The sequence below is a fragment of the Phyllostomus discolor genome, chromosome X (assembly GCF_004126475.2).
Source record: "Phyllostomus discolor isolate MPI-MPIP mPhyDis1 chromosome X, mPhyDis1.pri.v3, whole genome shotgun sequence".
Classification (NCBI taxonomy): domain Eukaryota; kingdom Metazoa; phylum Chordata; class Mammalia; order Chiroptera; family Phyllostomidae; genus Phyllostomus; species Phyllostomus discolor.
The window spans coordinates 42,785,349-42,799,527 of NC_050198.1; the positions used below are offsets into that span (position 1 = coordinate 42,785,349).

At 44.0% G+C, this 14,179-nt stretch overlaps 1 protein-coding gene across 2 annotated transcripts in view; it reads left to right on the forward strand.

Moving 5' to 3' along the window:
• The first annotated feature begins 4,056 nt into the window (after positions 1-4,056).
• The window catches only part of IDS (iduronate 2-sulfatase), a 34,752-nt gene continuing 24,629 nt past the window's right edge, over positions 4,057-14,179 (forward strand). The window contains exons 1-6 of one of the 2 annotated variants that reach the window (XM_028523047.2): positions 4,057-4,281; positions 4,782-4,918; positions 5,555-5,732; positions 8,528-8,616; positions 12,188-12,388; positions 13,907-14,077. In XM_028523047.2, coding sequence (XP_028378848.1) covers positions 4,188-4,281; positions 4,782-4,918; positions 5,555-5,732; positions 8,528-8,616; positions 12,188-12,388; positions 13,907-14,077 — 870 coding nt within the window. In that variant the 5' untranslated portion in view covers positions 4,057-4,187. The remainder of the gene's footprint in view (positions 4,282-4,781; positions 4,919-5,554; positions 5,733-8,527; positions 8,617-12,187; positions 12,389-13,906; positions 14,078-14,179) is intronic. The other variant, XM_028523046.2, reaches the window with a different exon arrangement.

A 14,179-nucleotide genomic window follows, 5' to 3' on the forward strand; every position in this document is an offset into this window, starting at 1 on the left:
TTGGGTTATACTGAATTCTTTTTTCTTTTTAAAATATTTTATTTCTTTATTTTTATAGAGAGGGGAAGGGAGGGAGAAAGAGTAGGAGAGAAAGATCAACATGTGGTTGCCTCTCATGTGCCCTCTATGGGGACCAGGCCTACAATCCAGGCATGTGCCTTGACTAGGAATTGAACTAGCGACCATTTGATTTGGAGTCCGGTGCTCGATCCACTGAGCCACACAAGCCAGGGCTGAGTTATTTTTTCTTAATGGCTTTTTTTGATAAGGATAAGTAGATAATTAGGTCTTTGGTTTACAAGCTCAAAGGAGGCACATGAGGTAAAAGGATCCTGCAAAGTACAGGTCAGTTGGTTGTCCCTAGGAAGTGGTGTGCACAATGTCTAAAGGATAGCATTGCTGGACAAGTTGCATCCTTGGTGTATTCTGGAGGTGACAAATTTGGCAAGAGTGTTAGAAGGCACAATCAGAACCATAACAACTAAATGATAGATGTAGGGTTCAATTCTGCAATGTCCCACATTTTGAAAATGGTTTCCTTGGAGGAAGGTGTGCTAAGTCTGTCACACATATCTGAAGCCTTTTTGACCACTATACTTGGGCTGAGGAGAATATCTAGGATTCCCCCATTAACACTCCTAGGCCCTTTCTGTCTAAACCATTAGGGCAGAAAAGGAAAGCAGTTTTAAGTGAAGCTGACAGACCACCCTGTACTTGACCAACTCAACAACTCAGTCTAGTCAAACTGTTGAGTCTCAGGAGGTGGTAATGCACATAGGCTTCTCAAATAAGGCTTATACAGTGTAAACAATCACCTACATAATGAGGTCATAGGTATATGCCTTATGAAAACAGGAAGAACATGCAGGTTAATTAACATAACAACCCACAAATCAGCCTCTGGGTTCATGAGGCTGCCTCTTGAGAAGACATTCAGTTGCAAGGCCTTTCCTGGAATGATATTAAATAGTGACAATCTGACAAATTCTTCCTGCTCATAAATTGAACATCTCTGATGTCACAAACCCGGTTCAACTTCTAAGTGAAAACAAAACTTTGAAGTCAGTTAGCTATATTAGAGTCTAAAGTCTATCACTGAGCATTGTGATTTTCCTTGAAACATGATTTTTCTCCTTAAGATCACCCCCATTGTCACTAAAGGGACTGCATTAAGTGCAGTTTTAATTTTTGCCCACTCATATGCAAAAACACAGCAAGAGTAACAATTGATCACATAGGCTCTTTGAATCTGTTTTGCTGGAACTCATGCAAGGAACCTTTAGACTGAGCTTTAATCAACCCTTCAGGGCACAGAGACCAAGCCACACAACTTCCGTATAGATTTTCCTGTAGTACCTATATTCCTCAAGTCCTTGAGGTGCCCAAAGGGTCTTAAGGTTCCTCCCTGTCATATTTTAGGAAAGCAATCTTTGTTCCTTCCCTGGAAATACTGCAATGAACCACATGACCAACCTCAGTACCAGGCCACTTTTCCAGTGGGCTTCTGTTAGCTTTGAGAGTCAATCTCAGCTCCTCAAGGCCTTCTGGTAACAATTAGAATTCAGGCATGCCTCCTTCAGGCATGACATTCCAGTCAAAGTCTTGGCTAACAAAACCACCATTGGAAACTGGTCTTAATTGGTTTTATGCAAAGAAACTTTATACAATCTTCAGAATATCAAATTCTGGAGGACTCAGGAAGGGAGAAAAATACAAAGTGTGAAGAAAAAATCCTTGTCTTCCAATATCCTTCAAGATTGCATTTCCATGCCTTATACCTTTCACTGTTTATGTTCCACTTGATGTGAAGTTTTAACTCTCCCTGGGAAACTTCAAAATCTTCCTGAAACCAAAGCAAAGTCCAAAGCAAAGACAGAGTTCCAAAAAAGCGGGGACTAAAACCAGTTTTAGAATCTTGTCTCATAACCTCCGGTCACACTAACTGGTCACATAGACAGCCTTTCTCAGGGCCTAAATAGCCCAAAGCCCCAGTGGTAGAGGCATTCCCTCACCTGTCAGTATGCCCACTGGTCTCCTGACAGAGGCATGACTTCTTATCCACAGATGGTACGCTCACCAGCATTCAATGGTACAAAGCCCCAATGATAGAGGCACTCTCTCGCCTACCAGTGCATTCACTGGTCCCTTGGCAGAGACATGACCTCTCACCACAAACTTGCCTCTGATGACCTCTACTAGGTGCCAATGGCCAAACAGTAGAGACAGAGGATTCCCAATTCACACAGAACAATAGAGTTTGAACAAAGTCTCTATAAGATCAGAAAGTAAGCAAGAAAAAAATCAAGCAAAGTATAATTGCACCTAAGAGCTGAGGTTTTCTTTCTTTCAGGTTTAAAAGTTTCACAACATACTATATCCTCTACAATTTTCTACACACCTGAAACTTTTACAAACCTTCTATACACTTTTACGTGTTCAGAAATAACTATAACTCACTTTCAATTCTTGTTTTTTTTTGTTTTTGTTTTTGTTTTTTTTTTCCTCAATGGGAAAGAACATACTCTAACTCAGGATCTGGCAATTAAGGGTCCCTAGATTTGCAAGTGCATAAATAAAGTTTGCATTGGGAGTCACTGTCGTTTTCCAAAAGAAAAATTTCAAATCTCCTTCTGGAGTGCAGGTCCAACTTTCCCTTTCAGCGTCAACAACAGCAGCAGAATTCAAGTCCTTCTCAGGCAGTGCCTATTTTATCTGTGTATGGTGGATCTAGGGCTTGAGTCCCATCAACTTTAGGGAAGTGTGCATTGTCAACAGGACATTGTAGGGACCAGTACATTGTTTGGCTAGCTTCTTTTTGGGAGTTTGAGACAGGAGAACAGCCAGAGGCTGGCCCTCCCCAGGGGGAATCCAGTCAGGCTCCAGTGTAAACAATCACCCATGCTGGATCCTGAAGAAACAGCAAAGCAAGTGCAGCAGCAGTGGCAGCAGGCCACAGGCCATAACCATGTTCTGGCTATCATGTGAGGAAGCATGCCTCTCATTGACAGCCACCTTGCTCCTCTGCTTCCTGGTTGTGTGACCTTGGTCAAGTGATTCAGCCTCTTGGAGTTTAATTTCTGGATTTGTAAAATGGGAATGATAGCAGCATCTAGTTCCTATTATTGCTGTGAGGAGAAAATTAGCATGTTGCCTGGGTCATAAGGATACTCGATAACAATACTAATATTTATGCATTTCTTCATGCAAAAAAGATCTCCAATCCACTTGGAACTGTGTTAGGTTATTTCACTGGGGAGTTGGGGTGAGTCAGAAGGAGGATGGGGACTGTGGGACTGTGATGTCCTTTCCCAGCCTTCAGTCCCAGACAGACAGTAAATGTTTTCTGTTAGGAAGTTATTACCTTCACTCCTCCTATCTCATGTCACCAGCCAGCCACACCTGGGCTCTGGTCCTCTAACACTGCCAAACATGATCAGGACAATGGTTGCTTCCTCTGCCTAGATCACCCTTCTTGCAGACATCCACATAGCTTGTTTTCTCACCTCCTTGGAGATTTTGTTCAAGTGTCCCTTTACCCACCACTTCCACAAAGAGTAACAAGCAGCAACTCCCTTCCAGACCATTCATGTCCACTGACATTGTTTTTGTTTTGTTTTGTTATGTTATTTATTGTCTGCAAACTCCACAAGGCCAGGGACTTAGAATTCCCAAGCCCCCTATAGTGTTTGATGTTCATATCTGTGGTACTTAGTGTTTGCTGAACAAATGCATGGGAAAGGGGATCAGGAAGCCTGGTTCTTAAATGGCCTCACTCAAGGCGAATGGCATTTGGTGTTGTCTGTAAGGAAAAGTTACTTTCATAGAAAGAAGAAATAAAGGGCCTCCAGGTGAGAAGCATAACTCGAGCTAGGGCAAAGAGGCAGGACACTGCTGGTTAAGAACAGTGGTTGCATCTCAAAACTTTGGAAACACCTGGGAAAACTCCCTGCAGCAGGTATCCTAAGAGGATTGATAGCTCACTGGAGTCTCACTCTCGCCACCAGGCCCCGCCTCCTAGAGTGGGGCGGGGACGAAACGCGCAGGCGCAGTTGCTCTTTGGCGGCACCCGGGCCTGAGAGTCCGGAGACCGAGCCCCGCAGTCTGAGTCAGCGGCAGCAGCGGCTGAGGTTCTACCATTTCGCTGCGGCCTGTCACCCTCGCCCAGGAGCGGCTGCACGGACGCAGAAATGCCGCTGCTGGACCGGGGCCTGTTCTGGCTAAGCCTGGTCCTGGGCCCCTGCGCTTCTCTTGGGTCAGCGGTGTGGGGCAACAATACCAAAGGTGATGCCTATGCCCCTCCCTGCCCTGATTGTAGGGCCCCCTTTTCCCCTCCCAGCTCCCTTCCATTCTTCCCTCACTACATCCATCCTTTCCTTCCTAGCTCTCTTCCTCATAGTGTTCCTTTTTCCTTCCCTCCATCTATTCATCCTTACACCCATCCTTCTTCCACCCCATCCACTGTCTTTTCTTCCCTCTATTCACATTTCCCTCCCTCCCTAAATCCTTTTTTCCTTTCCCCTATACTTCCCTGCCTCTTTCTCCCTTGATCTCTTCCTCTTTCCCTCCCTCATCCAGGCCTGAGGCTATTGCCAAAGCCTCACCCTGCTACCTAAGACTGGGGCTTCTTCTGTTTACCCTCTTCCACCATCTCTGGCTTGGTTAGCTGGGTTGCCAGGGTGGGGGTTACAGCCTTGGCCCTTTCAATACCCTAGCACCCACCATGAGTGAAGGGTTCAGTGTCAGTGCAGGTCATCTCACTGAAGCCCCACCCTCCCATGCAGATGCTCTGAATGTCCTTCTAATCATTGTGGATGACCTGCGCCTCTCCCTGGGCTGTTACGGGGACAAGCTCATAAAGTCCCCAAACATCGACCAACTGGCATCCCACAGTCTCCTCTTCCAGAATGCCTTTGCCCAGGTATGTATGGGGTCCTTTAGGTGTGGACGTGTGTCTTGTACGCTGAGTGGGGGGGGGGGCTTGCCTCAGCAGTTGTTAGATGGCACTGATTGTGCCCAGCATCTCTATCAGAGAGAAGTGTCATCTGGAAAATCACATTGATATAACCTGGTTGTCCACTGACAAGGAAGACTGTGTTTTCAAGGGGTTGTCTCCTTAGGATGGTCCTGACCAGCTTCATTCACCAAAGAGTAGGTTTTCTGGGGCTGAGCAGGAAGGGGTGGGGCAGAATGTCACCCTCGGACCTGCCAGCTATCCTTGAGCACGTGCCAGCCAGCTTGCTATGGCAGCACTCCTTCCTGAACCTCTTCACGGGGCCACACCCAGTACCATTGCCCACTCTGTGCACCCGTGAGACACAACTGTGTAGAAGGAGGACAAAATCTTCTGCTGGTTTGGGGGACTGAGTTCTTCCTCCCTCTTTCCTGGGAGACATTTCTGGTGACTGGGTAAGACCCAAATCCCACTACTTGGCTTTCAGATCTGCATGATTCAGCCAAGCTGTTTGCTAAGGACTCTGGAGGTTCCCTGGTTACAATTTAGCTCCCAGACTATTTTCCTCTGATAGTGTTTCCCTCTGCTTCTGCTCCCTAACAGCAAGCAGTGTGTGCCCCAAGCCGAGTGTCGTTCCTTACCGGGAGGAGACCTGACACCACGCGCCTATATGACTTCAACTCCTACTGGAGAGTACAGGCTGGAAACTTCTCCACCATCCCCCAGTACTTCAAGGAGAATGGCTACGTGACTATGTCAGTTGGAAAAGTCTTTCACCCTGGTACTGCTTACTGTCCAAAGTCTGAGTTCTTTTTTTGTTTCATGCCCAACCACAGCGTATCCTGTACTGGGGTTGGGGCTGTCTTTGGAGAGGCCTCTTGGGACTGGGTGGACACCGCATTATTCACTGCTTACTTTTTGCAAAATCTTAACTTCTCAACCTGGCTTCATGTTCTCACCCAAAGTAAAAAGGGGTAGAAGGAGTTTTTCTTCCATTCAGAAATTAGTCATGGTACTGGTTGGTTCTGTCAGCTCATGGGGTGGAAGGGAGTGAACTGGTTGGGGATGTGGCAGTGTTGGGTGAGGTTCTAGCTCTATGCCTCTGTACCCCAGGGTCCCTGTTAGTAAAGTTGGGAATTTAAGGGTTAGAACATCTGAGGATGTCCCATTTGGCCAGCTGTTGTTGCTTTCTTTCCCAAGAAAGGGGTTGCTGCTTAAGGTCTGTGAATTAGGCCAGTAAGAGCAATATAAGCTGGTATCCAGGACCTATAGGGTGCCAGGGTCTACCAGTTTTCACCTTCAGCACCCCCTGAAAAACTGACTTTCTTTAATGCCAAAATGAGAATGCTGAAGCACAGACTAACTCTAAGACTTCTTTTTAACTTACAGAAGAATTGCATGATTACTTGACAAAAAGTTGGTAAAAAGGGAAAGTGTAAACTAAATGTAAATCACTTGTAATCACAGAACCCTGCTGGGAGCTGTATTCGATGTCCACCCTCTTCTGGGCACACTGTTCTTCTAATTGGAGATATTTCTGTACATATAATTTTGTGTTGTGATTTTTTAACAAAATTTTCCTCTTTGGTTACTCTTAATACAAAGTTTTTTTTGTTTTGTTTTGTTTTTTGTTTTTTTTTTTGAAATAACAGTACAGTAGCCTGACATATACATGTACTGTACTTTATTCCAAGTTGTTTTCAGGTCTTTGCTGTCATGCATTCAGCTGGGATGAATATCTCTGGAGGCAGAGTGAACTGTTGATGGTAGTGCCACCAGGAATTTAGGTCCCTGGCATCCAGTCCCAGCTCTGCCACTTCTTAGCTGTGTAGTTGACCTTGAGCAAATCTTTTACCCTCTGAGTCTCAGATTCCTTCTCTGGGAAGCTGGAGTCATAGCTGCCTTGATTACCTTCCAGGGGAGCACCCCCATGCTGGTAGTCCAAGAGTGTGAAAGTACATTGAAAACCCAAGCTCTGTATGGACCACATTGCTTGTCATTAGGGGCTATTACTTGAACATTTTCAGTAGCTTTCTTTTTGCTCACTGCTTACATTGGCAGGATCAGCAGACTTCTTCTGGAACCCAGATGACCAGTCCAAGTTGAAAGTAACTTATAGCTGGACTAAGTTGGGCTCATTTTTGAAGGTGAATCTGTCAGGAATCATGTTGTGCAACCAAAAGCCCACCATTAATAGAACTTTCTGTAGTCAGTACTCATATTATAATAACCCTTGTCTCAGTATAGCTGGAGAAAAAGACAGTTTTGGGGAGAGGAAGAAATCCAGCAGGAGGGAGATCATGTTTCAAGAAGGTAGGCCAGACAATGCCTGAGTGGTGTTGCTTGGCCTCTCATTGGATGGTTAGATTTTTGGGATCAGGCTGTAAGCACTGCATGTTAGCCATAGAACAAAAGCTTTGCCTGCAGTTCTTGTGGAAACACATTTTTCAACTGGGTCCTTGTTCTGTCAGGAAAGAACCTGTCCAGGATGACAGCAGCTACCATTGATTGAATGTTAGGTATGTGCCACTTACTGTGCTGGCTCCTCCTTTAATCCTCTCAGCACAATGCAAAGTAGATTTTTATCATAGTCATCATTTCCTGAGGAGGAAATTGAGGCTCACAGAGGTCAAGTGTCTTGCCCAAGATTGCACAAGTACTAGGGGGCAGTGCGGGCATTTGAATCCAAGTCTGTCAGTGGCCTGTGCTCTATCCACTGGGCTTATTGTGCTGATGAGCCCTCCATCCACTGTCCCCCAATGTGTCACTGCTGGAGATGCTCTTTCTCCCCTGGTTCTGACTGTACAACACTCTCTGCTCCTCCTGGCTTATCCCATAGGTAGAACTTCCCTTCAGACCCCTTGCAAGCCTTGATGACCCCTAGAAGCCCTCATTGCCAACCATCACTGAACCCATATCACCTCTGTACCTTGGGCCTCCCACATTTACACAGCACTTCTACTCTCTTCATAGCTAGCAGCCCTTCCTTGGTTTCACACTTTGTTATTTTGTCTTCCCAAATAGGATGTTAAGTACTGAGCTTAGAAGTGGGTTTATGCTTCATGAATGAGCACTGAACCTGGAGTTCTAAGCCATGGATTGAAGTCCAGGCTCATTCATCTAATATTTGGTTGGCATTGGGTAGGGCCCCAACCTTCTCTGACCCTCCCCCTCCCCACTGGCCCATGGTGGTGCCAGTGCCTCTGCCATCTCCTTCATAGGGCAGGTGTAAGGCTCCAGCAAGGGCTCTGCAGGGCTCTGTTGCTCTAACAGGCTGGCTTATCTCAGTCACTTACTCTTTTAGGTTTCTTCCTCAGAGCCTAGCATGAACTGCCAGGGGTTAAAAGAGTGGGAGGTCAGATGCTTAATACTAAAATAGAAACCTAGAGAGAGTTGACTTTAATGGGGCTTCTTATCATATGGCCTAAGCTCTTAATTTTATAGATAAAATAACTGAGGCCCAAAGAGGAGAGATGATTCTTTCCCAATTGTTTACAAAGTTTTAACTTTTGGTGGGGAGGGCGTTGAAAGATGGTCCATAGTTTATTTAATGACTTTCTTCTTTTCCCCCTTAAGGAATATCTTCTAACCATAGTGATGATTCTCCATATAGCTGGTCTGTTCCACCTTATCATCCCTCCTCTGAAAAGTATGAAAATACTAAGGTAATGATGTGAAATGGATACAGTTCTGAAGAGGAACTCCTTTTACCCTGTCTAGTAATTTAAGTTGAACTATCATGTATACTATACGTTCTTCCAAGCCAGTTATCCATTGGGGTGTGTGAGTTTTGTTTGTGATCATGACTTGGCAGACAAATGTTGTGATCTTTGACATTAGGTCCAATGGGAAAGGTAGCTTTGTTTTAGAACCTGGTGGGCATGTCTTATTCTAGAACCTTATATTCAAGTTTCTAAAACTCATTTAATAGCTCCTTAGTGCTCATTCTGGATAAGACTCTGTGCTAAGGGTTGTAGGAGATGCAGAGACATGGAAATGAGAATAGAGACCTGTGCTCCAGGAACCTCAACCCAGGCTGAAAGAAAGGCATACCATCTGTCTGCCTGTCTGTGTTAGGCCTAATGGTTATGTTCAGGTGCTTTGATAGGGGTTTTACAGTTTTAGAGCATTATGAAAAAAAGGGATATACAAAGAAACTTAAACTTAATCTTGGCATCCCCAATGCATAAATTAAACTTAAGTCCATAATTTGAGAAATTCAGAAAACCAGCTGTAGGAATGAGAAATGACATGCTCCTTGGAGGTTTTTAGAGCTATTATGTGGAGAAGGCTATACATTTGTGGGGGATTGTGTGGTGCAGAGGAGTATTATGAATTATTGACAACTTTCTATTTCAAAATTCAGTGAAAGCTAAGGGCTCTGACCTTTGACTTGTAACTTGAATATTAACAGAATGAGATTAGAAGACCCCATCTCAATCCCTCCATTCTCATCTTGCTACTTTCTAGTGACTTCTCAAATGCTAGACCACTGTTTCCCACCTTGCATATTTGTTCTCAAAGTGGTGGGTCTGACTGTACAAAATCCCCCATGAATGCCGTGGGTCATAAAGAGGGGAGCAGATACTGGGAGTCAGGTGCTGGGCTGTCCATTCCTGGGGCAGGGTGAACAAGGCAGCCTGTGGAAGGACACTCTTCTTTGAGATGGAGCAGTAGCTGCCACTGCCTCTGGGTCTTTGTGAGGTAGAAATCATAGTCAAAACTGACTTTGGCCTTTGGCCACCATGGCCACTTTGGGAAATGAAGCAGTAGATTCTGTTTCATGATGCATGATGTGTTCTGTGCATGATGTGGTTGAAGATCTTGGAATTTCATGGACTGTCACCTAATCTAGTTGACTGAGACTCTGTCACTTACAAGCCTTAATCTGTCTTTGAAATTGAAGACACATTTTTTCTTTTGTTGAAAATTTTGAGATATAATTTATATACCATAAAAAATCACCCTTTAGAGTGTATAATTCAATGATTTTTAGTATAATCACAGAGTTGTACAACTATTACTAAAATCAATTTAAGACCATTTTCATTACCCCTGAAATGGCTTTGTATCCATTATTCACTCCCCATTTCCTCTCAACCCCTAGTCTGTGGTAACAACTGATCTACTTTCTTTCTCTTTGGATTTTCCTATTCTGGACATTTTGTATAAATTGAATCATATAGTATATGGCCTTTTGTGTCTGGCTTCTTTCACTTAGCATAATGTTTCTGAGGTTCATCCATGTTGTAGCATGGATTAGAACTTCATTACTGTTTATAGCCAAATAGTATTCCATTGTATAGTCAAATACATTTTATTTATCCATTCATCAGTTAATGGACATTTGTGTTGTTTCCACTTTTTGGCTGCTGTGAATAAAGCTGCTATAACATTCACGCACAAATTTTTCTATGGACTTAAGTTTTCAATTCTCTTGGGAAGAATTGCTGGGTCAAGTGCTTGTGTGGACTTAGGATTTTACTTTTTGGTATACACCTAGGAGCAGAATTGCTGAGTTATATAATAACTCTATATGTGACTGTTTAAAGAATTGCCAGAGTGTTTTTCAAAGCAGCTGCATCATTTTACATTCCAACCAACAATGCATGAGGATTCCAATATTTCCACATCCTTGGCAACATTTGTTATTTTCCATTTTTTAAAATTATAGCCATCTACCCTCATTGGTGTGGCTCAGTGGATTGAGCATTGGCCTGCAAACCAAAGGGTCACCAGTTCGATTCCCAGTCAGGGCACATGCCTTGGTCATGGCCAGTTCCCCAGTAGGAGGTGTGCAAGAGGCAACCACACATTGATGTTTCTCCTCTTCTCTTTCTCCCTCCCTTCCCCTTTTTAAAAATAAATAAATAAATAAGTATTTTAAAAATTATAGCCGTCCTAGTGGTATGAGTGATTATTTTATTGCAGTTTTGATTTCCGTTTCCATGATGACTGTCGCAGACACCAGCCCACAGTGTCTGCGGCGTTATGAATGAGATACGAGACAAATTCACACAGACTGCCAAGTCCTGTGGAGGAAAAGGGACAGCACGGCTACCCTCTCAAGGGGAGGGTGCCTCAGAGCGACTTGGCCACTCTCTCAAGAGGAGAGCGCTGTGCACCCTTGCCTATACAGGATTTTATTGGGTTTAATTTGTGTAGGAATACGGGTACAGCTTATTAATCATTGTCAGGCAGAAAGAATCAAATGATAGATAGCATACAAAGAACTATTAGGGCTCATTCTGAGTCAGGGTCTATCAGCCACAAGGCTACAAAACCTTGGGAAACAAACTCATTTCCTGTTCAGGCCTTTATCATTTAATTAGGAGTATGCTTAGCAAAGCAGGTTTCACAGGAGTTTATGTATTCTTTCTCAGGCCTGATTACCTGGGGAACCTGCCCTTTCCAGCACAGGGCTGCACTGCCCTCTGTCATTGTTTCAGGCTTAAGTCAGGCAGAGGAGGCAAGATAGCCAAGAAATTAGGAGATGTCTCGCAGGCAGAATGAGGACTCAGGCTTTGTCAAAGCCAAGGGGTGAGGGTCCATCACTCCCTTTTGCTGTAGCCCCCCAAGTCCTTCCCTGGGGCCTCCATGTGATCATGCCTGTCTTAGTTCATTCCCTGCTTAGGGAATCTTACCTGTCATTGGCTAACTGATCAAGCATTGGGGGCCAGTTATGGAAAAAGGGGCAGAAGTGGCACTCCTGATAGGGAGATAAGCTTTGTCTTCTTAGAGGCTTATGGTCTGAAGGTCACTCAGTCAGCCTTAGCCATGGTTGGGGCGGGGGTTACAGCTCCTGAAACCAGGTAGGGCAGCTCCCAACAGATGACTAAAGATGTTAAGCATATTTATGTGTGCTTATTGACCATTTGTATGTTTTCTTTGGAGAGATATCTATCTATTGAAGTCCTTTGCCCATTTTCTAATTGGCTCATTTTTATTGTTGAGTTGAAGACAGATTTCTTCATTATTAGTTTACTTGGGTTTCTCTTAATTATGACCTAGAGACAGAAGATTAATAGCAGGGAGGTAAGTGCTGGTTGATTTCTGGCCCCTCCCTGGAAAATAAGAACACTTCTCTGTTTTAGTACTTACTTGTTATGTGCCTGTCCTGCATGACTAATACTTAATGGACTGCTGGTATGAATGCTAAATACATTGTGTGTGTAACATTCATGACTTCTATTTCTTGCATTTAAAAATCTGACTTTTTATGTTTTGTTTTGAAAGACATGTAGGGGGCCAGATGGAGAACTCCATGCCAACCTGATTTGCCCTGTGGATATGGCAGATATACCCGAGGGTACCTTGCCTGACAAACAGAGCACCAAGCAAGCCATACGATTGTTGGAAAAAATGAAAACATCTGCCAGTCCTTTCTTCCTGGCTGTTGGGTATCACAAGCCACACATACCCTTCAGATACCCCAAGGTGAAAAGCTGGCTGAGGGCTGATATAATATAGCTATGACAGCTGTGTCATTTGTTAAAGGAGGTATTTGTGTAGTTAGGGTGACCACATCCTGCTGTCGCTGGTCATCAGAGATGCCTGATGACACTAGTGTACTTAACAGTATGAAGATGGGATTCAGAGGTCAAGGCTAAGTAGCAGACTTAGGACATATAAGAATCTTATTAGAAATGCTTGGCTTTCTAATTTCCCTCACTGGAAGATTTTATTTTCTTTCCTTGAACTCAGTGAGTAAATGCTGGGTTGGTTGGTGAAATCATCACAGAGAAGTGAATCAGAGCTGCCAAAGCCTGCAATAGGGGATGGTCCTTGGGACACAGTTCCAGGGAATGTGAATCCCTCTTCAGTAACTGACTTTCCTATAGAGCCTCTCAGGTCAGACCCCTTACACACAGGGTACTGCATTTCTAGTTGGAAACTCAAATCCTATGCTTGCATGTATATCATTAAGAGATTATAATCTCTTTTTTTTTTTTTTTTCAGTTTTTCCCTATCATGTTTTTCCTGGGCTTGAGAAGCCCATTCTTTTGACTTTGAAAAAGAATATCCCTTACTTGTGATGAAAGTTGAGACCTGAAGGCATGTTCTTTGATGCTGCTGGTATCTTGCTTTGATTGGCTGAGGGGATCTTGCCTTTCTAGCAGGAGCTGTCAGCCCCTTGATGGAGTGAGTCTCACTTCTGTTTCTTGTGAAAAAAAAAAAAAGAGGTTGCACAAGCTCTTTTTTGGAAATCCTGTTTATGAGCTTGACCCTTGGCTGGGAACCTGGGTCTCTGGTGTGCTCCTACCATTCCCAGAACTGATGAGTGGCTCACTATACCTAAACCATTTATGCAAAACCCTACCTTCCTGCTTCGAGTCTAGAAGTTTTATATGTGCAGACAAAACAATCCCAGTTAAAACTTTGGGTGCAAAGGCTTTAATGAGCTCCCCTAGTAGCAGCACTTCATGCATGTTATCACACAACTCGTTGCTGGGGGAATTTAAGCACATCCTGTGCAACTTAACTAGGAGAGGACTCTGGAAGCTTGTGCCTGGTTTTTCCCAGACTTCATTCATGTGGCTTTTCTCTTGGTTGAATATGTTTGGTCTCCTTTTACTGTAACCAGTCATAGCCATGACTATGACTGTGTGCTGAGTCCCAGTGAATTACCAAACCTGAGGGTTGTTTGGGGACTGACAACATCTCTCCATAACTTTAGGTTGAGATAGGAACAAGAAGGCATGATTTGTATGAGAGAAGAAAGGTGTCACTACTCTGTAGAAAACAAGTTGCATTATTTCACTACCATTGACATCTTGTGGTAGTGACTTAATATCTGACTTTAAGGTGGGGGAAATACTTCAGCAGTGTTAGTGAGCCACCATGTAAATGCATCACAGGCTTAGAGAAAAGGCAGTATAAATGCCAATAGACTCTAAGCCTTGTACCTTTGCCAAAAGAGTGACAACCTGTTGGCTTTGTGTGCTTTCTCCCAAGGAGTTTCAGAAGTTGTACCCCTTGGAGAACATCACCCTGGCTCCTGATCCCCAGGTCCCTGCTGGCCTCCCTCCTGTGGCCTATAACCCTTGGATGGACATCAGGCTGCGGGAGGACATCCAAGATTTAAACCTCAGTGTTCCCTATGGCCCAATTCCTGTGGACTTTCAGGTACCAAGGACATATTTTGGGGAAGTATTATACACTTATGGCATGATGTCACTGGTTATGCCACTTTACTCAATTGACACTACTCCATCCATCATGTCTTAC